Below are 24,619 nucleotides of genomic sequence, written 5' to 3' on the forward strand. Positions count from 1 at the left end.
TAGCCAACCCTACAAAGGACAAGTCTCCATTTTACTGGAGATTACGAGTAAGTTCGTAAATCCAATCTGGCCCTCTACACTAAAAAGAGCATTCAATTTCTATGCAAATTAACAAGCGGTTAAGTTTGTTCACTCTGCTCGATGGTCTGCTGCTCCGTCTCAGACAGAGCGCCCAGAGTACAATCTGCTGCTCCAAAAATGTGGTGTTCTGAATAACCGAAAAATACACCCCAACAGTGCTCAGAATTTACCAACAGCCCATTTTGTGCCAGAGTGCACTCTAGCACCTGGAGTGGGCATTTCCGGATATACCCTGTGTGCTGGACTATTTCTTGGCTCTGAGCAGCTGTTGGACAATCAAAGGAAAGTCCAGGAAGTTACCCCTAGCCAAACTTCCAGCACTGGAATTTTTTTCTAGGGGTTAGGGTAAGTGTAAGCCAATCAGACACCGAGTAAGACAGAGTAATTTCTGATCCATGCTAGAACAAAAAAAAAACTTGGTGTCTTGTGCACAACCCTGAATAGTCAGTTGTACATGTTAGCTTTTGAAGATGAAGAATCCAAAAAATGGAAAAAATTCATGATGAATTGAAGTACAAGAAGACCACGTTTAACAACAAAACTATATCAAAACATTGATTTACAAACTCTCACACTACTCTTGCAGTATAATCCAAGTCTCATTGTATACTCAGTACTTCTCAAACACATGCATTTCCATTAAAAAAAATTAATACTTCCTGGTAAACAGTATCACATGCAGATGAGCCTGCCTGAGCAAAGTTCATGCACTTGCCCAGGCATGCCACTCCAATGGGACTTGGTTGACACTGTATAAGCTGTGTGAGAGTTTGGAAGTTTTGTATTAAATTTGCTGTTGATTAACGCAGCCACCTTTTATTGCGACCCATCCAAAAATTAGTCCTTTTTTGGATTATTCCTTCATCCTGGAGGCATGTGGGACAAAACGCGTTTTCTTTACGAATTTAACGTAACACAGGGTGAGTAACTGATATACAAAATTTCATTCTGTAAGTGAAGTATTCATTTAATTAATGTGCTTTAGATTTGCTGCCAGTCTGTAGATTTTGTTACCTTTAGACAGACCTGTAAGTTTCCATTTCCCAGCAGATGTGATGGATATTACATAACAGATTCATCATGAGTCTATAGAAACTACTCCAGCTCTATTAATATATTCTAGTACAATGGTCTTCATTTCAGATTATGAATGGCCTGCAGTGTACCGAGTGACTCAAGTGACTCACACCATGTACTGTAACTACACCAAAAGATTGTTGGGAGAGGCTCACTTATTAAACCAGGGAATGTACCCTCTGTTGACTCAAAGCCTCGGCTCTATCTCTGTGAAACCTGTCATTGTGTTTGAGCTTATTAGTGATGCAAAGTCCACCACTCCGTTCTTGGGGTGGGACAACGGAGCCTCTGTGCGCTGTCTGGACAAAGTGGGCACCTCAGAAGTGAGTCTGCCAAATTGTCATGCATGTGTCCCTGCGTCAGACAGATACAGGCTGTCTTGCTGCGTGGCATGGAAAGATTAGGACGGAGTTCTTTTGAATGTGCAGAGAAGAAGGAGAGTGAAACACAGCTGTGTTGTTGATACTAAAACAGCATTTTCACCACATTTACTAGACCTTTGAAATCCAAATATTACCTTAACAACAAAAGGAGGAAAAGCAGCCACAGAGAGATACTTACATATAGCCTTTTACACTGAGTTTGACTGGTGTATCCAACCCCACAGACAGGGTTGGTTTGTTTCACTGGATGGGCTGGCTGCATGACAACAAGATGCTGACATGCCAGGTCATATATAGTGTACATGACAGGGTTCATAAGAATGAGGAAGCAGATAGAGATACAGAAAGAAGAAGGGGTAGTGGGTGAAAGACAAAGGGGGTGTACTTACAAGGGTAGAAAAAGATGAGTTCGTCGCAGGAGGTCAGCGTGCCTGTCAGTAGGTGGGGTTGGACATGAGGAGGGGACAAGATGGTAAAAGATTACCCTCTGTTTTCAAAGTGTAAAGATATTCTTGGTGTTTGTCCTTCCTGCTTTCTTACCTGGTACAGTGAACCTGTCAGACTGGTAGTGCTTGATTGTCTCGTGTTTTGATGCCTCTGGCTCTGTGCACGCATGACTCAGCAGCGTTGACGCTCTCATTTCATACATATTATTTTGAACAACAAACATGGTTGAGTGGTAACAGGATTGTGTTTTGATTCTCGAAAAATATCTTTTGAATAAATACTACAAATACTTGATAAAAAAGGACTTTGAGGTATCACATTCAGTAATATGAGCAGACTTCTGGTAAATGTTTGTCACATTCCTATGAGCTGGTTTCAACTTGTGATCACTGTTCCTCATTAGACAGCAGAGCTTGTTCTGTTCTAATCATGAAACAGTTTAGTGGTTAGTTATGAATGGACATTCTCATTACAGCTCCACAAATCTGCTGTTATTAAAGGCAAAAATCACATAAAGAAACTGTATAATTCCCCGGTGGAGTGTGTAGTTCAGCTGCCCAAAGGGAATACTGTTAAATAGGTAACCATTAACTTGCAGTCTATTCTCAAAAAATCCTTCCCAGTCCTGCACAGATTTTTGTATTCAGCATGTCCACTGCCACCCTCGCCGAGCTGGATTTCTTCTTCTGAAATCCATGTTTAGAAAAAAAGGAAAAGAAGCATTGTTTTTTTTTGGTCTGTGGAAAATATAGACTTGCAGAACTTGGCAGAGTTGCAAGTGGCAAGCTGAATAATCCTGAAACAGAAAGTAGAAAATAGGCATTTGGTTTGTTATGCGACACACTGCACAGGAACACTTGGAAGACTCTTCCAACAGAAGAAACAATTGTAGCAAACCAAATCAAATGCTCTGACAAATCCTGTATATATCCCAAAAGGTACACTACCTTATGAGAATAAAAAGAATCCAGGCATGAAAGAGTGCAATGATTTAGTATTAGACTTTCATAAAGTTGGGTGACTCACAAGACACATATTTGGAAAAGAATGGACCGAGTTGATGCAGCAGAAGCCGAGATATTCTGACTTTTATTCTCTGGAACCGGTCAAACTTCAAAAACACTGGATCCTACACTTCCCTTGATGCCCCCTCCCACACTTGTAAACACCAACATCTTTCAAACCTGCCTCCCTTTGTAACTTTGAAACGTAGGCTTTGTTTGAAATGAATTGATTCTAAGGCTAATCTGAGACACCTACCTTACTTCACTTATCGGACTTGATAAAAGTCTTTCAGAGGCAAAGAAAACTTAACACAGCTCTTTAATGCAACAGGTGAGCAGTTGTCCCGGTGGTGGACCTAGAGAGCCTTCATACAGGTGGCCTAAACCACACCAGTGTTCACTTTAGGGTGGCACAGAAATTTGTGTCTTCAGGGTTTTTCTGTGTGTCGCAGCACCAGAATAGTCACAATGTTGGGTCACCACTGTTTCAGTCACTCATGCAACAGTCATGAGCAACAAGTTCCCCATCAGGAATCATACATAATGTGCCTTTTTTAATGTAACCCTCAATTAGCGGAGGATAGAGGATGCCAAAATTTGGGTATATTATCTAAAATAAGCCCTTGTGGGCAAAAGAAAATGCACTGTCATGCCGGCAGGTTTGTGAGGGTGCACTTGGGCACAGCTTTGAGCGAAATGCTACGTCTGCATGCTAACATGCTCGTATTGACAGTTCAAACATGCTGATGTTCAAGCAACATTTAGGGTGTTTTCACATACCAACAAACCATCCTCAGTCCTTTTACAGTGCACCAAAAAGTGGACAGATCATTTCATTGTCAGTTAATTTGAAAGAGGACTCAATTCTCTTTCTGATCAGTGTCAGCTCTGATGGGGCCAGTCCTCTTCCTGTTCACACTATAGTCTATATATAATATGTATTGATGTAGTTTTGTTTTTACTTTGACGTGGCACTGCAGTGCGGTTGTGAGGCCCCTCACTTTCGGATGAATTCAAATTGGAGGAAAACCTTAACGTTTCTGTGTGCTATAGACTGTTGCCATTTGATGTATTCTACATTCCACATCTGGAGGTGAGCAGTGTGTGCCGTGGTCCAAACTACTCCTCATCCTGCGTCCTTGCAAGCATTGCAGGCTGATGTTTCATCTGTCTGTTCAGATGTGATATAGAGGGCTAAATACAATAGCAGAGAGCAAAGCAAACCTGGAGCACTTTGTGTTCACAAGGCACAGATTAGCCGAACCGCACCATGGACTTGAAGAGAACCGTACTCAGACCACCTCCTGAAATGGTCTGAGTGTTCTTGTAGTGTTCAGATATGTGCAAAAAATGCTGAGTCACTGCTCTGAGTCTGCTTAGAGGACTGAAAAGGACCAAGTGTGAAAACACCCTCAGTTTCATGTTCATCATCCTAGTTTAGCATGTTAACATTTGAAAATTAGCACTATACACAAAGCACATCAGAGGCTGATGGGAATATCATTAGTTTTGCAGGTATTTGGCAAGCGGAACCTCCAGGGTGGAAAAATAAAGCCAATGTGGAAGTGCCAAAAACTTGAATGAGCACTTGAGGCTAGCCCCAAAAGAGAATTTATCCCCCATAGACCCCCATGTCACCGTACAGCAAGAGGGTTCAGGGTTCAAACCCATCAGCCAGCTGGGGCCCCTCTCTGTGAAGTCTGCATGTCCTCCCAGTGTCAGTGTGGGTTGTCTCTGGGTCCTTCAGCTTCCTCCCACAGTGCAAAAACATGCAGGTTAGGTTAATTAAATTAAATTATAATTTTCTGTCTAAAGTAATGCGTAATTAAGGGTGTGGCCGTTTGCAAGGCATCACCACAGTCTATGAGTCAGACGCACCCCTCGCTGCTCCAAGCTTCACCCTCTCGTCCAAAATATAGTCACGTCTGGCTTCAAAATCCAAGATGGCAACAGCCAAAATGTCAAACTATGGGCTTCAAAACAGGAATTCACAAACCAATGGGTGATGTCACCATGGCTATGTCCATTATTTTTTAATACAGTCTATGGTATTTGTTCATAAACCAAAGTACTGGTTAAACTGAACTGACAGGTGTTGGTGCAGCCTATACTTTGATATGTTATCATGTTTATTATTTTAAAAATGTACTTTTTATTACATTCACCACTGTCGGTACATTACATGACAAATTCTGTCATAAAAAATACTTTAAATTGACAGAAACTCCGCCTAATAAAAATAGTGTGTCTTGCTGCTGCAGTGACAGGTTTGAAACAAAATCAGCATGAAGTATTTTCCTAAAATTAATCTGAAGATGCCTGTAAACTCACTCAGTCTTAAAAAAAGATGCTCCTCTCCATGCTGAGGTGCATTTATCTGCCAGGAGAGACTAAGCAGTATTTCAGCAGTATATGCTGCACAGCCCAATTATCTTGGATCAAAGCCAGACAACATGGAGGAAAGTGAAGATAAAAACGCAGAGACGTGACTCAGGTCCAGGTTTGTCTGTTGCACAGAAACAGCATCCAAAGTGAAGGCAGAATGTATAATGGGCAGCACCTCCACTTTCCATTTGAACCTCTCCACTACTCAGTGACTCACCAGCAAAGAAAGACCACGTATTTATGTGTCTGATTACTCAAAGTGTTCTCATATTTACTGATTGCAACATTATCTGCACTCCACTCTAACGGATTAATTTGTGTTATACATGTGTGCATGTAAACAAACTATAGCTTTGAAGTGCTCTCCCTGACAAAATTATTAATATGCAGACATTGCATTCGAAAATGAACTACGGTGGCAGAAGGCCCAGTGGGATCCGTCCATCTGTGGATCAGGAGCAGATCTGAGAGGTTGACCACTTGCACTCTAATCTTTTTCTAGTTTGTTTTCTTGTTTTGGCACTTACACAGCATGTTTACAGATATCAGACACTCATCAGACATTTAACATTTTAAGACCTTTTTAAGATCATTTTTAACCAAACTGAAGACTGATTTTCAGAGAAATCATCTTGGTTCTTATTCAAATACAACTTTAACTCTTCATAGCCTATTGAAAATAGTTAAATCAACTGCTTTTTTCAGTCCACTTGATACAGTTTGCTGCCATAAAAATGATTGAAGTGAGATGAACAGACTGGAAGAGTAATCTTATTAAATAAAACAGATGTTGACAAAGTTTGCCTTTGGGGACATGACTTACCATATTGTAAAACGTTCATAATTGCAATAATATTCTATCGTGACTTGAGTATCGTGATCATATCACATCGTTGGGCCTCAGGCGACTCTCATCTCTTCCAGTAGCCCAGTAAGAGGATCACAGAGTTGTCCTGTGACGGTGACACAGCACTAATGAAGTAAGATCTAACAAGATATTTGTCCCAATTTTGGCTAGAAATCAAGAGAATTGGGGGTGGGGGTGGGGTGGCTAATGTTCAACAGGTGCAAATTAATTTCTGCTTGTTGCTTAGGAACTGGCCGAGGGTCTGCGTCAGGAGGACAGGGTAGTTAATGTGACAAGAATTAGTCAGTGATAACAAACACAAACTGTTTCTCATCTCCTTCACAGTAATATGAGAAGTATTAAAGGCGAGCAGCAGGAAAGGTCAAACATTCAACGTGCAAATAATGAGGAAGCGAAACAGCCAGGCTTGAGGACACTGCAAAGAAACGAGGAAATTACAAACCATCTGTACCTGTGAAAAAATAATCAGTCAATTGGAAACATAATTAGAGAGGCGTTGGATCTAAACACACAGGAGTCGGCGGTGTATGTATGTATGGAAAGAAACTTTATTAGATCAAACCCCTGTAGATACTATAACAGCATTTAAAGTTTTTGCAACAGCTGAGCAATAAAAAAGACTTACAAAAGATTTTTTATGGCAACCACCTTACTTGTAGACACATCATAAATACCATAAACACCCCCCACCCCCACCCCAAATCCTAATACAGTTTACTTAATAGGATTACAGATTACAACTGACATTCACACCTACACACGTCGCATACTTGCTATTTCAAAACCAACCTTGAATTTAAATATTCATTAATAAATATTAAGTATTTCATCAATAAGTGAGTGAAATGTTCTGCTTTAAGAAAGATTTCATTAGTGATGTCGGTATGCATGTGCCCATGTAAGAAAGATGTGTAGAGGTGAGGAATATAAAAATCTGGATGACGACAACATAAGCACTTCATAAGACAAACACAGAAATTTAAGTATCCTTCCCCCCATAAGGAAAGTCAAATGTATAAACATGATAGTTCTAAAGTGCATCTTTCAAAGACTTGTCGAATGAAAAGTCATCAGCGGTCCTATTTAAAAAAGGAAACCAAAAAAGGCCGACAAAACTAAAAATAGATATGTCTGAACGTGCAGCAGATATATTTAGCAAAAAACTACCTACATACAAGCACAGTTTTTTTTGTTTTGTTTTGTTTATACACAATGAAAAAAGCACAAGGTAACAGATAAAAAGGATAAACATCTTCACATTGTCAAGAAGTGATAATTAGTTCTTTGCCATTTCAGTCCACACCTGTTTGTTCACACTTGGCTTTGCAGAATATTTTATTTAAATTTTTAAGCAAACTTGGCTGATAAAAAAAGCACACAGTGGTGAATAAGTTCCTTCTCTCTGCTAGAGATGACTCTGCAGAATCTCTTGTGTTCAGTCAGTCTAACCTGTAGTTCTTCAGGTCGTCCCTGGTTTAGGGTCTAGATCTTAGGCAGCTTGGGAGCACTGATGAGAGGGTTGGTCTCTTGCAGAAATCTCCGTCCGGCACTCTTGTAGTCATATGTGCAGTCGTGGGTCTCTGCGTAGCGGTGGGTGGCACAGAAGTTGTGACCACACCTGCAGGTTTCAAATAAACAGATATTTTGGTACAGTTGCAAAAACACAGACACAGTATTTTTAAAAAAGGTTTTAAGAGACCTTGCAGTCGGGAAATAAAAACATTCAGTGTCACCTATGGCTGACACCTTGTGGACAGGCAGTTGGTCGATATGCTCTTGTCCAAGGAAACTCATTGGCCAACAATCACTGGTGTTACTTTCATAAGACTGTGTCCACCAAGGCTATTCAGTTAAGGCTGGGACATGGCTGGAGGATTAAAACAGACAGCACTAGAAATAAAGGGATGCTGTCTGCTTAGGTGCTCTTTGGGTGCACTCGGCCTGACAGAACTTTGTGGGTAACTTGGCACTCGAAGCATTTGTTTGTGTGCTTTTATTAAACACCTTGTCAGTGATTGCGGATTTGTAATTCTCACACCTTTATTTTTGGTATAAAATTCATTCCAACCCAAGGCTGACTGTGTCGCCTCGGTGAAATGAATCAATCGTCCCCATGCTCTGTGATAGTGCGCCAGGTATTGAGCCTTTCGCAAGTGCAGACCAGGGGTCCGTTTCACAAAGCAGGTTCAACAAACTCTGAGTCTAATCCTGAACTCCGAGTTGATCTACTCTGAGATAGGAAACTCTGAGTTTCCGGTTCCAGAACAGCTGATTTGAATCAGTTTAATCAACTCGGAGTAGTTTCACCTGGAGTTAAACGCGTGCACCACAACTATAAAAAGCCAGCATCAATGGAGCCCCGATTCAACGAGTCACCATAGCAACGGGGAAGAGGAGGGCTGCGCTAGAATTAGAAATCTTAATGCGCTCATACGGCGAGTTTGCGCACGTTTTCAAAAAGAAGTGCAACACTGCTGCAGCTGCAAAAGAGAGGGAGACAGCATGGGAGAACATTGCTGCTCCATTCAATGCAAAGTTTAAATGTAGACCTTTGCAATCACAATAATATTACAGGGGAAAACTGCTTATTAATAGGCAGCCTATTAATTTATTTCATTTAGGTGCAATCCCGCGGGGGAGAAGCGCACTTGGCAGCAGTTTAGGATGAAGTATAAAAACATTGTTCAAACAGGTAAGACCTCGGCATAATCTCATGGGGGTACCTCATTTTGATCATGTTTTACATTGTAAAGTAAATATTAAGTGGCTGTTTGACTGTGCAGTTGTTTTATCCCCAACATAATGCTGTTTTCACACACATAAATGTCTTCTCATCTATATCATGTTCTGTTAAATAATTAAGCCTATTTAAACTAACACAGACCTCTACTCAGCCAACAGAAAGAAGGCAGATGCCGTAAAACCAGCACACTTTTCTGACCGCCCTGCATACAGTTGCCTTACTCAAGTGCTCAGCATCTCCGACATTGTACAAAAAACTAGGTTGTGTATGTAGATGATGGACTGTGACGTGAAACGGTACAGCTCAAAAAGATAATTGTATGGAAATGCTAGAACATCTATGCGCGGTCTGATAACCATCTCCCGACGAATATTTAATTCTCTGCGCAGTAATGCTGCACCTTCATCCACAGGATCGTTATCAAAAGGACATGCCATTTTAGTGAAAAAAGTCTCCACCTACTGTGCTTAATGGACTTCTAATATACTGACTCTGATTTCTTAAATGATTTTTTTAAATGACAGACGGCAGAACTAGGCTACGCCAAAACTCGCCTGCTGACTGAATGAATGAGGAAATCAAATGGAGTGTGTGGCTCTGAAAGAGGGCGGAGACAGAGAGAAACTCGAGGTTCATTGAGAAAAACCTGGTCCCGACCAGGTTAGGTTCATAGAGTCTGTTACTACGGTAACTGACCGAGAGCTTAAGTTACCTCTCTCTGAAACAGGCTAGAGTTACCCCTCTTTCTCTGGTTTGAGTTACCTCCCTTTTTGAAACGGAAAACTCAGAGTTTCCCTCATTTCAGGGTTAACAGACTCTGAGTTTTCACTAAACCTGCTTTGTGAAACGGACCCCAGATTTTACTGCAAATTTGTTGTACCTAATTGACATGACGCGATATGATGCCATGAAGTCTCCTCTTTTTAGCTTCCTTGGTGTCCACTTAAGTGTTTCTACCCTGTTGAAACCACCCAGCTGGGAGCGATAGAGTGCTTTGGAGGCGCAGCATCTTTTCAGCTGAGACGCTGTATTTGTGTTTGTTTGCTACGATTCAGAATATTCATGGAAGTAAAAGATGTCGGCACAAGGTCGAATACTTTGGATGAAGGGAAGGCTGAAGCACGTAGGGACAGGACGGACCGGCCGGCCTATGTGGCCAGCAGTATTAATTCTCCTGCATTGTTGTTATTCAGCGCGTGTACATGTAACCTTAAGGTATGACAGTTTGTCTTTGTGGTATTTGTCCCACCCTTCCACCACTGTGATTGGACAGCTGAGGAACAGTGACAAGCGGCTACAGCATTTATATGAGTGCTCAGGAAAGAATACACTCTTAGTGTCTCGCCATGCTGCTGCATTTGTAGTATGGTGTAAATACACGGTGCTTCCATTGCAAAGAATTGACCAAACAAATGGTTGAACAGTAGGTAGAATTTCAGTCAACCAAGATTTTCTTTGGTTGCCCTGCAGCTCTAGTTTCTCCATTAGCTAAGATCATCTGCTAAATCATCAGGTTGTTCTGCTGAATATAAATGCAGTCACATTACTGCCTCCTTATTCTAACTCCTCCAGAGCAGTTCTCTTAGACTAAAAGCTTCCTTTGTGGGCTTTAATCTCTCTATGCATATCAGTCTGTTAGTGAAAAGAGCAACACTCTTTCTACTATGTACTATCTGTAATTCATTTCATTTATGAGCGCTAATATTGAGTAAATTATATGACTCATTTAATTGCCGTAGCATCAGTTAGTCTTTTGAACACAGTCGGGGGCTTTACATTACACACTGTTGCATCAGACTCAGGATGTACGCCGGACAAGCCCCGAGAGAGGGAAGTGATCCAGATTGATGTCGTGGTGATAACTTTGATAATGCTAATAACTTGTGGCAGAACAAGCAGTGAACAGAGACGTGTTTTCACTGAAGAGATGGCTGCGAGACAAAATGAACTAGGAAAAGACCACTTTCTACTAAAACGGCTGCTTCAAGGACAAGAATGACAAATAGGAGGAGATTTGATTTAGAGTCAAGCGGCGAGTGGGTGAGTGAGTGAGTGCAGGTTGAAAGGCTGAAGGCACCTGTACCTGCACTCGTAGCTGGTGGCCAGGCCAGTCTTCTTGCCACAGAGGAAGCAGTGCTTTGAGCTCTTCTTCTTGCTGCCTGTGGGAGCTTTGACTGGAGGTAGGTGGTATGTTGGAGTGCCTGCGAAAAGAGTAAACATTTTTTATTGTTTGCTTTGCAGGAGCCAGTGGGGAGCAGCTGATGGCGTATTGGAAAGGTTTGTATTAATCCACACACAGCCCAGTCACGTAGCTTGGCTCTCTTCTGTAAATGATACCATTTCAAGTGCCCCCGGTGTCTGCACATGGCATAACTGGAGATTTAGGAACATTTGACAGCCTTCGCTTTAATTTGTGCTTTCTTTAACATTTCAGACTTCAGATCATCACAGCAATCATGAAGCCATAAAAAGGTTACATCAACACAGAAAACCTTAGGGAGGAAAATTGCACATCTTTCTCTATTTAGTACTTTGAGGCATGTTGTACTTCTTACTGAACCCCAGCGATGATGTCAAAGCAGCCGTTTTCACCAGATGTCAAAGGCAAAACACCTGCTGTGAAATCACACACTGGAGTATGGCCAGAAATGCAATATGCTTTTAAGTCTTGCTGCACATTTCTAAAAACCTGTCAGTCTTCACCGTTTTACTTTGTTTTGTCTAAGTTTTTATCTTATTGCCATTTCATTGAGCACAAGGAGAGCGCTTTCATATTATGCAATATGTCTGCTTAATGTCTGTCACCTGATACCCACAGGAATAAACTGCCAGAAAAGAATCTCTCAAAAACACACAGACACATTCATGTCTTTTTATCTCTGGTTTCTTTGTTAGTCCTGACAATTCATTTCGAGGTTTATGATGTCGTTAGATTAGATTGCAGACAATTAAACTTGATGTAAACAGTGGTGAATGCAGTTGTGACACTGCTGTTCTTGGAATGCTGCAGATAATTGTCTGAAAGGGGTTTCGGGGCATTTTCAGGCTTTGCCATTTGAACCATTTCCTTGTCGCAATTTTAGGAAATGTCAGAAAACAAACTGTTCATTTCCTAAGTCAGGGAACACCAGTTTGTGTCAGCTGGTACCGGTGATAATCGTGTCTGTGGAAGCATGCGGCACGGCAGGGTTTGTGAGCCGTGGGGATATGGGAACGTACAGATAAAACTGACAGCTCTGTGATGAAGGTAGAGGAAGCTCGCTGTCAAGCAGCTGGGCGTGGGATTGGATTTTTATTTGTTTTGTGCACTTTAATCTGCTGCCACACAGACATACAGTGGGTTCAAACATATTCAGACCCAAGCACATTTTCCACAGTCTCTTGTTTTGTAGACCAAACTTGAATTTGATTATCATTTAATTAAGGGTTGTCCCAATGAGGTTTTCTTTGCCAGTCCTGATCAGGCTCATTTAATACGGAGGATATGACGTATTCTCAGCACACGGAGCACCGAGAGACACAAAGGTACCTTTTTTGTAACTTAAAAGTATCTCAGCTTGTGTCACATGCTGTCAGTGTTGATATCTTCATTGAAACTCCTGACTGTGTTTTGTTTGTGTTGCTCTGCAGATCAGTCACTGATGACAGATAAAAACTTCCAATGTTTTAATGGCGTACAAAGAGATTTTTGTCAAAGCTGGTGTTCATGGCACACAATGGGTTTTTCATGAACAATGAATCTGCATTCCAGCCCAATCAAAATATCGTATCTTGTACGGATCTGGATTTTCCTACTAATTACCAAGGAAGTTTCCTTGAAAGAACAAGGTAATATTTTTCTAGGCAAAACTTCCTCCTTGAAATAGCTCCACGTAAGCCCGAGTAAATAATAATTTCTCATTACTTTACTACTGGAAACTCCATGCAACTGAATGCTGTCTCTGTTATCCCTATAATTAGTACCAAATTGCACAGTTCCTTCCAAGAAACCTCTGGGAAATTATTAGGAAATTATGGACTTGTAAAATAAAGCATTAACAACTAGACTTTGCAGAGCAGTTAGAGACATTTTCATCAATGGCAACAAAGTGAGAAGTAGTTGATTTTTTCATACATATTGATACTGAATATTCGAAACAATTTCAACATGCTTTTTCTGCAAAATCAATACAACGCTGCGCTCCCTTGTTCTCTCTTATTGCTAATGTTTACTACATAACTACATACTACTGGCATAATGAATGGATATTACATACATTGAAAAGTATTGTATTTCATGTCTCCAACTGCTGGTGGGCCATCACAATAAGAGTGTGCATGCATATGATGTTTATTCTACTACAGAAAAGACTTGATGATCACTAAAATTAGGTAGGGAAAAAAGTGGATATATTGATACCAATATCGGTCAAATGCATTGTTACATATCGGCATATTGGATATAGGCAAAAAATCCAATGTTGTGCATCCCTGGTATTAATGTTAGAAATTCCAGTATAGTGGCAACTCTAGTGAGAACCCATTTTTAACAACAAAACCAAAAATACTACAATTACTTATGTATATACTGTGTGCATTCAGATTGTTATGAACAGATTGATCCACCTCCTTTTATTTAACTTATCCTAAATAAGTCACTAAGAACACCTTGAAAAGCTGTACTAAAGAACTAGACGGATGAGAGGAAAGTTTCTCTGCTCTGCCCTGAATGCCAAATGCTCCTATATCCACAGCTTACACCTGGCCAACACATCCATATGGTAAAGCAGTAAAGCAGGGGAATATGTCCTGATTGATGAAACTATGAATGATGTCAAATATAGACAGACATTTGGGAAAAAAACATAGCGAAGAGCACACTCAATCTCACAGTGGAGGGATGACTCACTTTTCAGCACAACGACTACAACAACATAGTCAAGACAATAACAGAGAGTCAGAATGTCCTTGAATGGCCTCTTCAGAGTCCAGACTGGAATTCTGCTAAATTATATATGGAGAGTTTTCCAAGAATTCCCATATATCCTGACAGCACTAGTGGGTATTTATGTGGAAGAATGAACAAAACACTACAGTGTAGGTGTGTAAAGCCGGTTAAGGCGACTCCAGGAAGACCTGAAGCTGTAATTACTGCCAAGGGTGTCTCTAAAATTAATCTTTTGAGAACAAAATTAATCTTTTTTGAAAGACTCGTGGAGGAGTGAACACCAGAGTCAGCATTCTTAGTGTCTCTGATAGATGGAATATATTTTGGAGGCCCACTCAAATACTGAAATAATTTCTAGGCTGTGATTTATTTATTTATGATTTAGTCCTTTCACAACTCTGTAGAAATGCAGTCGAAAGTACAAACTGACTTAAAAATCATTCGTGTGCAGCTGTTGGGCTGCTGAATGTTGTTTGCAGTCGATTCATTGACCACCATCAATAAGTTCTCAGCCCGTGATAAACAAAAGTTCAGCAATACAGGAAAATAGGAGTACCTTGACTCACTATCTGCAGCACTATATTTACCCTGTATAGCCCCTCTTTGTAGGTAGTCTGAGCATATCAGTGGTCGACATAAATAAGTGAGTGTGCTTGTGTGTAGGCCTGGCGCCTTATGTTGTTTGTGCTGCTTCTGCAGTTGAAGCAATAATGAATATTTAAAACCCTTGCGGGGCTTTGTTGTAGCGCTCACACAACATATACTGAAGACTTTCACAGAGCAACTTCCTCTCTGTATGCGCCCGCACCTCTCAAGAACTGCATCTCCGCTCAGAGCCGTTTGCCTACGACACACGCTGGTACAGCAAGTGGCTGTAAAGTCCACAACTCAAATGTGCAATCTCACCACCACAGTGCAGCACTTCTCTTTATATGCTGGTGCTTTTATGAAAACATGAAGGTGTTTGTGTGTCTCTCTTACCTATTCTCCCGAATGATGTCATGACTCCCCCAGCTGATGCAAGAGTGTTGGTGGCCTGAGAACAGCAACATGAAATATTTTTAGTCCAAAATTAATAAAACAATAAACAAAGAAAGGAACAAAGCGTCAAAAAGTAAGTTGTGTATATATTTCCTTATATATATATAAGTGTTTAAGTTCACGCAGCAGGACACAAATAGCAAAAATGACATTCAAAAAACTGATGTTCTTTTCACAAGGGGGACCATCAGATTATCACAGATCTCCGATTTCTTACATTCAGCTGTTTTCCATCAATCATGACTAATATTTGCATTTCGTCTTGTGCATCTAACTTACAAAGCAGTGAATTTTGCTTTTATGATGCTGCAAATAGGATACACTTTGATATTCTATTGGAAACCATTTCACATTGTATTAATTGAACCTTACACACATTATACCACACTGGAACTCATTTGGGTTAATGTCTTATTTCTGCATTTTAATAAAATGTTTCAACTGAGAAGCAACGTGTGGGTATTCTCTTTATCATCATTATATTGTGTGCTTTGCTCTAAGGCTGGGAGATACTATTATCACCCCATCTCATGGCAAAACTCATATCTTGATATCACAAGTGACAATTCTCATCTCTAAATGACTGATCTGTGAATGCTTGCTATGCTGCATGACATCTAAAATACTTGACAGTACAATGTATGCAACTTTCAACAACTAAAAAATAACAAATACAACTGAATCAATGTGATGAACCTGATTGAGACAGTATATTATTTTTAACAATTCAGTGAATGTGATATCAAGATTACGCTGTGACTATTATAGCAAAAAACAATACTTTACTTTAAAGCATCTGCTACCTTTGTGGGTTGGGATGAGCACAGACAAAGTTCTGGCAGTCACTATTACTCAAATTTAAGTGGGAGCAATTTACAGAACACATTGTTTGAAAACCTACAAACACTTAAAAACACTGACGTTCTCTGGAGAATAAAATACAAATGAGGACTGAAAAAAATTCCACGGATCTAATCTGAGCAGCAAACACTGACGCCTCTCTGTACTCACCATGTAAGAGGCTGCTGCCCGGTGCAACGGTGACATTTGTCTTATCAGATCACCCTGAAGTAGCCTGTTAGTTGGGATGGATGGCAGTCTGGAGCCAAAGCTGCCCGGCCCTGAGGCAGTGGCAGGGGGTAATGCTAGTGCAAGTCCTAGACCATCACCAAGGCCGTCCCTACTGTCTGGAGCCCTTGTGGAAAGAGAAGCCAGAAGTTCAGAGTTGTTCAGGGACCCCAGTGGCTCCTTACAGGCTTGGTTGGCCATCTTAGTGATGCCTCTTGCTTCCCTCTTGGAGATAAGCTCTGGCCTCTTGCCTGGTGACTCCACTTTAACGCCACGGAGTCGTGGTGGATGAGTTGACGAGGTGGTGGAGGGGTGAGGGGATGTGCTGCCTGGCTTCACTTGTGCTGAGGATTGTGCTTGAAGGTTGGGCTGTAAACAGGACAGAGTGGAATCAAAAGCCTGAGGCAGCGGTCTGGTAGAAGTGGATGGTGAGGTGGGGACGGGCAATGGAGAGGGGGGGCTGATATGAAATGCTGTGCCGTGCTGCGTCCTATCACCTCTGCTGGTGAAAGTATCACTTGTCCCAAGTGTCCAGGTACTGAGTGGGGAGGGGGAGAGCGGCAACTGGTGCTGAGCCCCGACCTCGAGGGACCGACAACCTCCCTCTGGTTGGGTGGACACATCTAGACTAAGAGGGTCTAACAATTCCCCAAATGGAGCTCCAGGCTGTGCTGGCACCACCAGTCCAGCAGGTTCCTCCAACAAACTCAGCCCGACTGCCTCCCCTGCAGGCTCAGCTGGGTCAAAGGTGGCTTCAGGTGGCCCCCTGATACACAGCGGAGGGAGCTGAGGGTACACACAGTCCCTCATCAACCTGGTGTTGCCAATGTCCAACCGGGACACTTTGGGAGGAGGCCTGATCTTTGCAAATGGTGGGCACGTCTCCCATGGCTCCTCCTCCTGAAGCATATAACAAGAAGGCGAGGAGAAAGAAGGAGGGGGTCGTCTGGGGATAGAAAAGTGGGCAGAGGTTGCAGCAGCAGAAGGTGGGGAGGGGTCTATGGATTCATGGTCTGCAATTGGAGGTAGTTGTGCATTTGACTGCCAAGGCTGGTTAATATGGGGGAGTGAACGAAAGAGGCGATGATGGTGACGTGTGCTTGAAGGTCCTAGAGAGCCACCGCAGGGATGTGGGCTGACAGGGGGCCGTGGTTTCACTTTTGCAGACTTCTTCGGCTGGAAGACAGACACAGACACAGACACAGACACTCAGATTTTACCACATCATCCTCTCCAATGTACTCTATATATTCAGTATTTTTCCCCATTCTGTAAAATGATAAAATCATAGTGGTTATCTCATCACTTGATTTCAGCTGCTTGTATAAATTAATTATAAGTATAAAAAATCTTTAAAGCGCCAGTGCAGTTTAATGTAATGAAAAGCTCTATCCTCTTACAAACACATGCAAATTAGTGTTTGGCGCAGTACATCTGCAATATGCAAAATAGTCGCAGGCTACCATTTTTAGTCTATGATTATGACAAGCAGGATTCTATGTGACAGCAATATTAGACATAATTTGGTATCATTATTATATTGATGAAACATTTAGAAGAATAGCTTTAACAGAGACACAGACAATGCCTGCTTTTTATAGCACATCTATATTTAAATGGTGTGAAAATGAATAATGTGTGAAGGCCACATTAGCACTAGGCGGTACAATTCTAATTTTTGTAATCCCAGTAGCTTCCAACCTTCTTGTTGAGGTTCATGTCTTCCATCTTGGCTTTGAGGAGCTTCATTTTGTTCATGGTGATGGAGTTCTCAAGGCTTTGCTGTGCAGCTGCAGAACTCTCTCCATCCTCCTCCTCCTCAGCACACACATTGTACACCGAGCCACCGCTGGAAAATATGAGAGGCAAAAACACTCTTTCTATTAGTGATCTAACAAAGCTGTTGGCCCTCTCTCCTGGGTGGCCCTGCTCACTGAACTCAGCTGCCGCAACTACCACTGAAAAATCAATGTTAAGTACTCAGCACCGGCTGTGTAATTAGATAATTATACTTATTTATCTTGTTTGTTCCTCATTTGTTCCTCTTCTTCTCCTTTTAACATTCTTAATAGTCAATATAATTGTCTCCGATTATTTCTGATGATTCTGTTTGTGACTAAACCCTTGGCACATTCCTTTTATGTGAATAGTTTTAATATTTGAACGGACAATAATACAATGATATCATAATGGTGCTCAAAAACAACAAGGACATCATGACAATATCCTAACCTCAGGGATTCAGACAGAGGGGTGAGGGTGCCATCTCCTCTGTCGACCACTCGGAAGAAGTTGAGCTGGTCACCCTCACGATAGACCACAAACGTAACCTGCTTGTTAGCCAAGGTTTTCTCCCAACCCTCCTCCTTTGTGGTCTCCATCAGGTCAGTCACCTCTTTGATAGGATCCTCCATGGTTACTGACAGAACAACAATGAGGGTTCTGTGGTTAAAACGAGTAACTGCATTTTTAAATTCCCTAATGTGTGAGGGAATTACTTTGAAAATCTTTATATAATATAAAACTTCAGATGCCCAGCTGTCATGTGGATATTAGATCTTTTTCTTACCTCTCCTGGTGTTAATTGGGCCTCCCCTCATAGCTAAGACCAGTTTCAAAGTGCAGCCTTCTGCAATGCTACAAACACAAACAGACTGATGATCAATACAGCCAATAAGTTAAAAGCAAAATTTGCCACTCTTTATGTGAATGTCCAAGTAGCGCTGAAAGTAAATGTAGTCGACTAAGGCACTTAACGCCTCAGTGTGGGCTATATTGACTGAGAAAGCTGCAAAATCTGTTGTTCTTCCTGCATCCAGAGCCGTCATTTGATGTGACATCAATATAGTTGGAGGCAAGGAAAAACTCCAGCCTGATTTTCCGCCTCTGGGTAGCCGAGGGGGCTCTAGATGCCGCTTGTTGTCTTTGCTCATATGGCAAAGTACCTTTGTTACCAACAACAAAAATGGAATCCCAAAATATGAGTGCAGAGGATGTTATGGACAAGGGTACATATCAAAGCTACAGTGGGTTGGCTGACTTAGACATTCAGTTGTATTTATTCGAGCCAGAGTATATGAACAAACAAATGCAGCGGAGAGAAACCAAGACTGTGGCTGCCGTGCAGAGGATACAGCCAGCGGGGACGCTCCAGATCCGGAGCTGCCGTGAGCAAACACCAGCTGGTCGAGCCTTTGCTCAAATTGTCCTCCGATGCCAACAGAAACTGAATCATTCTGCTGCAATTAATGTCAACGTGGGCAGATTTTTGTTGGACGTTGCCGATGCTGGGAGAGCCCAAGAGAGCCCGTGTGTGCGTTACTAATGAAAGCGAAAGTGAAAAGCATGAAAATCTTACTCCTGAGGTGGACGGAGGTGTGCTGGACAATTCCTCAGGATCCTGAAGATAAACTGGGAAAACAAATAAGACCAGCAGGGCCGAGAGGGTAGATGACCATTGAGGGAGGTTTTTTAGTCACCCGGGGCTATGTCTGTGTTTTATTTGGGCATCAAAAGCTCTCGCACAATGCATCCTGGTACTTGTAGGCACTGCCATCACAGCTCCGCGGGCAAGAGAACTCAGTTTCCCTGCTCAATACAACACGCACTAAGGAATTTATTGCTTTAATCCACCACATTTACCATCAACACTGATTGGACATCCACAGAAAAGGTGGCAAATTTTTCCTTTAAGAGTACTGTAACAAACTCCCCAGTGTGTGTAACTGTAATGGGAGAGAAGGAAATAACATAAAGCAACATATTTACATTTAGAGTAAAATGCTTTACATCTGAGGCAGATGGGAGATGCTCTGATATAAAGTAAACAGCACTTCAAGGGTCAGGATGTTTTCCAGATGAACTCAAGTGCACGACTGGGAATTCCACTGGAACATTTGTTTCTGATGAGCAGATGTTTCATTGCCTGCTCTACCCCTCCGCTTCTAAAACTTCAAAACTGTGCTACAGTGCGATAGGCAAGCCGAGCAACATCTCACCAGGGGCTGTTCATGTGGAAAATTAAGTGACAAGCATTCATAACAATACCACCATCTGCAGCCAGCGGAGCACTGGAGGGTGAGGACTGCATCTCATAAACTGACAAGAGTGGAGGGGCAAGCTCTCTAAATATGACCAGTATGTCACTTGTCTCATCCGCCTCTACATCTCTGGCTCATTTACGATATGTTGAACTGAAGACTGAGTCACCGCCACAGCAGGGGGACTTTTAAAGTGCACATGCAAATGACTCTAAACGTACGCAGGGTGTTTTCAAACATACTGCTAATAATTGGTCCAACAAACTTCGCCTGTGTGATTTGCCTCAGTGTTAGTGCTCTGAAGGACAGAAAGGCTCTGCAGGAATAGACTTACCCATAGTCATGTAGACAATGTTCATCATCCAGCTCCAGATTGTTCCAGATAAGGTGTTGCTGGGCAACAGGGATACCTTTACAGACAGTCAGACAGAGAGAGGGTAGGAGAGAAAACAAGCAAAGTTGACATGGACCTGTTCATATTTCATAGACTAAGTTCACTAATCTGACAGTCAGACAAGATGGGAATGCTGCCAACAGAAGCATCTATACTGCTCTAAAGATGATTCATGCCTGCCCCCTAAAGACAGAATGATGTAACTGCTGAAAGGGGGTAAATCCCAGATGCATTGTTTAATTAAAATAGTGCACATTTAAAAAAACTTGTTGAGATGCTACAGTGGTACCTCAACACAGCTTACCCTACAGCTAAAGCTGTCAGATGCATGAGGTTGACTGGGCTACAACCTAATATTACTGCAAATGAGACCAAAATAATAAGACTCCACTTGAAGGATGACAGCCTAATGAATACAAAGGCTCACTAGAGCTACTCCTTGAAATGAGATGCATAGTCAGGAAGCGCCCTGTGCCCACAATGAGTGAACTCGCTGACCCGGAGCTGGAGGTGAGCCAGTGTTAGCGAGTGAGCAGTGGTCCTTTCATTGCAGAGTAGTTTGCCCCATCACAAACACACTTGGCTTGGCTGACACACCTCCTCACACACAGAGAGCACAGAGAGGCCTTTCTGACCAAAAATGAGAACAGCGGCAAAGAATGTAGATGTGAAAGGTCATCCTGGTCTACAAAAAAAAATACCTTAGAGGACAGACAAGGTCAAAATAAATGAGAGCTAACAGATGATTAATTCAGATTAATTCAAACACAACCTACGAGGCCTTATCCTTGACTACTCTGTAGAATGGACTTTGCTGGGTTCATTCATGCTGCCTCTACTGCCAGACTCAAAAACCAAGCCAACAGGTAAGTCCTTGGATTTTCTGTAGTAATATTATCAAGGCAGTTGCATTTTACAAAGTCAACAAAGAACCTGACTTCTTTACACATTTTTGTTCCTTCAATTTTGTATAAATGAGAGGAACAACAATAGCAATGCATATGGTGGGTCTGAGTGACAGTACATTTTACAAGTACCCACTGCTGGAGAAAAAGGCACTGCCTGTAGTAGTATACACTGAATTTTACATTAGGACTACATTATCGGTCGAATATTTAATATTTTTCCAACACACAGTAGTTTGAATTTCAAATAAAACCTGACAACCCTACTCAACGCTGATCAAGGTGTAAAGCAGTCTCACATAGCCAGACCCATCTTGCACTGTGCCAACACTGGAAAAAAGTCTGGTTAAACAAATCATAATTCCACAGTAAGGGAAAAAGCACTCTGGGTTGTTTGCACTTCTTTAAACAGATCACAATCGTCTTCAGTGGCACTAAGCCCAGAATTCAGTGATGGTGCCTTTGCAAAATAGCGTCGAGAGGGTACACTTTTTGGTAAAGAGGCAAACGACTGCATTAAAATGGCTAAAGCCCACAAAAGAAAACGCCACATGAAGATGTTTAGCTTGTAGGTTCCTCGGTTGGAGGTTGCTGTTGTTCCATGCAGAGCCCTAAAACAAAGTGTGGAGATATGTCTTGCTGTGTGCGAGTAGTTTCACGTAGTGATGGGAATTTTAAAATGGTAACAGAACGCATGTTGCCGTCTTAGAAAGGCGGCCAAAGACATGCTTTATACCTACACTTTAAATCCTGTGAGTCAGACTACATGTACAGTGACTAAGTCTAAATGCTCTAAATTTAAGTGTAACCATGCGGTTTCTGCCTATTTTTTTTTATTTTGGCATCTGTTTTTTTTACAAACAAAAAAAACAACACAAACAACAAAAACAACTTTGAGCAACTCACTATAGAAGCCTGAATAGACCATACAAAGTGGTCAAACAAATGACAGTATGTAAACATGCAATATACCAGAGGAGCCATTCCTGTAGCCTTTATTTTACCTGTCAATCAACTAATTGGCACAACTTGCTGGCTCAATAAGTGCAATAAAACTTCTAGGGTATGAATACTATTCCCTCACAGTGGACTTAAACATGCAAACAACACAGTTGTGTGCATCCTACCTTCCAGCCTGTGGATCTTTGCCTTGACTGAAATGACAGCCTCAAAGGGCAACACGCGCAGCTCAAAGCAGGTCCCTGTCAGGGTCTCTATGAAGAGCTCCATAGTGTCATAGAAAGGGAGCTTATAGTGAAAAGCTCCCACGCTGTCGTCATTAAAGAAGGGTGGCTCCTTCCTGTCGGTCATCTTGGCAGGGTGGGAGAGAGACTTTAGGGATATAGTTAAATGGGAGGGCTGGCCCAAGATGAGGGAGAGAGGGACAGGCACTGCTCACTCTCCTCACGACCCTCACACATCATGCAGGACGACCACAGCTGTGAGAAGAGACAAAAACTCTGCGTGATTATCATAACTTTTCAGAAGGTTTGATTAGTTTAACCATTCCCTGCAACCTAGTGTCTCAAACATATTACATGTCCTTTCCACAGGTTCAGAAAACATTTGTGATAGCCTACACTTTGAAATTCAAAACCTAACCTGTGATAGCCAAGTCCAGTTGACTGCACGTGGATGCAACATTTAGACAGACTTTTCAATCAATTCATGTACTCAACTGCATTTTTGTTCAGACATGATGGACCAGTGGTAGAAGACAAAAACATGCTCCTGTGTGGAATAAAAATGTCCTCAAAACTTTTTTTGTAGTATTTTCAAATTTCAGAGCAAATGTTTTAGATTAAGGACATGTATCTGTGGCAGCAGACATGTGCAACCCTCTCATGAAAAATTCAGTGCAGCATTTAAGGCCCTGGCCAAAATTCAAGAGGATCAGGTGTGTTACATAAGCCCATCAGTGGTATGAGGTGTCCTGTGCCTGACCGCTTGCTGTCTTTGACAGATCACCTCTTGGGCCAACCAATATTAACCAAAATTGAATCTGCATGACAGACAGATAGCTTAAGTCCAATCATGCTTGTATTTATTAGGGGAAAAAATGAAGACAAGCTGAATTCAACATCTGATATAACGGTATGTCATGACACTTTGATATATGTGTACATGATCTTCTATCACTTAAAATGCAAAATAACAAAAGAATATAAGACCAGTCTTTCCTGCTTGGAACCAAGACATCAGTATCTAGCTTTCATTGTACATTGTCCTTTGTGTTTTGGACTATATTTGTCCACCAGCTGCTATCCAGAGCACATACTACACACAATGGCCCTTTAAATTTAACTGTTTTACCTTACTGGAGACGCTCAAGTAACAATTGATGCCCACAGCGAGGTGTAAAACACCAAAGATGAACTGACTCTCTGGCTGTCGGCTCTGTAATGTTAGTATGCGATGCCTGAGGCGTACTCAATCAGGTTGTCATAACAGGCCATTCTCTGAAGAAAACGGTCTGTTTTCAAGTCACTAGCGACATTATAGTCAAACTGCCTCTGGTTACATTAAACCTTTTATAATAGAGTGGTTGACGGCACAACCAAAGCAAGAGCCACAGGGCAGGTCGGCGAAAAGAGATAAACTAGGTTAGCTAGCTACCAGCTGCCTGACAACAGAGATGAATGGAGTTGATGTCGCCCAACGGCTAACGTTAGCATAGAAAGGTCGCACAAACAGTACTCAAACCTCACAGTTTTCACATTATAGTTTAAAGCTTTGGTTGACGTTCGTATTTTATTAACAAAACCCGTTTGACTTACCAGTATCTTCCGCAATAGCGCGATAGTGGAGCCCACATTAGCCGACGTTGCTAATGTTAGCTTTCGTTGCCATGTTAGCCAACAACTCAAACAATGGCTGCCTTTCTCAGTGGTTAGCTAGCAGGCTGCTAGGCTACATCCATGGGCTCCAGTCCGTCGCCGTCCAGTGTAGCTATCGGGGGGTAATGTTGCGCTTGAACCCATCAGCATAGCATCTTGTTTAACCCTAAAAACTACACACAGAACACAGAAGACTGTCGGCCGTTGTCGGTCGCCGTGGCCCCCTTGGAGGCGACATCATTATACCTGTCAAAGGCAGCTGAACAACACCTTTGTGACTACGATTGATTGACAGGCAAAGGAACCAATCGGCGCCACGCATTGTAAGGTAGGCGGGGCAATACATTGTTTGTTGTCAAAGGCACTTTCACATCCTTCTGAGTTTGGACCCAATTATTGTATTTGTAAAGACTGTAATT

At 41.9% G+C, this 24,619-nt stretch overlaps 2 protein-coding genes and 1 long non-coding RNA gene across 3 annotated transcripts in view; 1 reads left to right on the top strand and 2 right to left on the bottom strand.

Annotated features, from left to right (window-relative positions):
• The window catches only part of marchf8 (membrane-associated ring finger (C3HC4) 8), a 111,257-nt gene extending 109,310 nt beyond the window's left edge, over positions 1-1,947 (bottom strand). The window contains exon 1 of the mRNA XM_049599774.1: positions 1,931-1,947. The gene's annotated coding sequence lies outside the window, so the exon portion shown is untranslated. The remainder of the gene's footprint in view (positions 1-1,930) is intronic.
• On the top strand, positions 810-15,363 carry LOC125903101 (uncharacterized). Its single transcript, XR_007451239.1, has 3 exons — positions 810-1,001; positions 11,230-11,265; positions 11,423-15,363. It is a non-coding gene; the product is annotated as an uncharacterized LOC125903101 (long non-coding RNA).
• zfand4 (zinc finger, AN1-type domain 4) lies at positions 6,772-24,481 on the bottom strand. Its single transcript, XM_049599769.1, has 10 exons — positions 24,141-24,481; positions 22,491-22,802; positions 20,399-20,474; positions 18,594-18,661; positions 18,257-18,443; positions 17,726-17,873; positions 15,968-17,200; positions 14,897-14,951; positions 11,072-11,189; positions 6,772-7,863 (listed from the first exon to the last, which is right to left on the bottom strand). The coding sequence occupies exons 2-10, from the start codon at positions 22,672-22,674 to the stop codon at positions 7,728-7,730; spliced, it is 2,205 nt and encodes a 734-aa protein (XP_049455726.1). The 5' UTR covers positions 22,675-22,802; positions 24,141-24,481; the 3' UTR covers positions 6,772-7,727.
• Between the last annotated feature and the right edge of the window lie 138 nt (positions 24,482-24,619).

Source organism: Epinephelus fuscoguttatus, linkage group LG16, assembly GCF_011397635.1.
Source record: "Epinephelus fuscoguttatus linkage group LG16, E.fuscoguttatus.final_Chr_v1".
Classification (NCBI taxonomy): Eukaryota; Metazoa; Chordata; class Actinopteri; order Perciformes; family Serranidae; genus Epinephelus; species Epinephelus fuscoguttatus.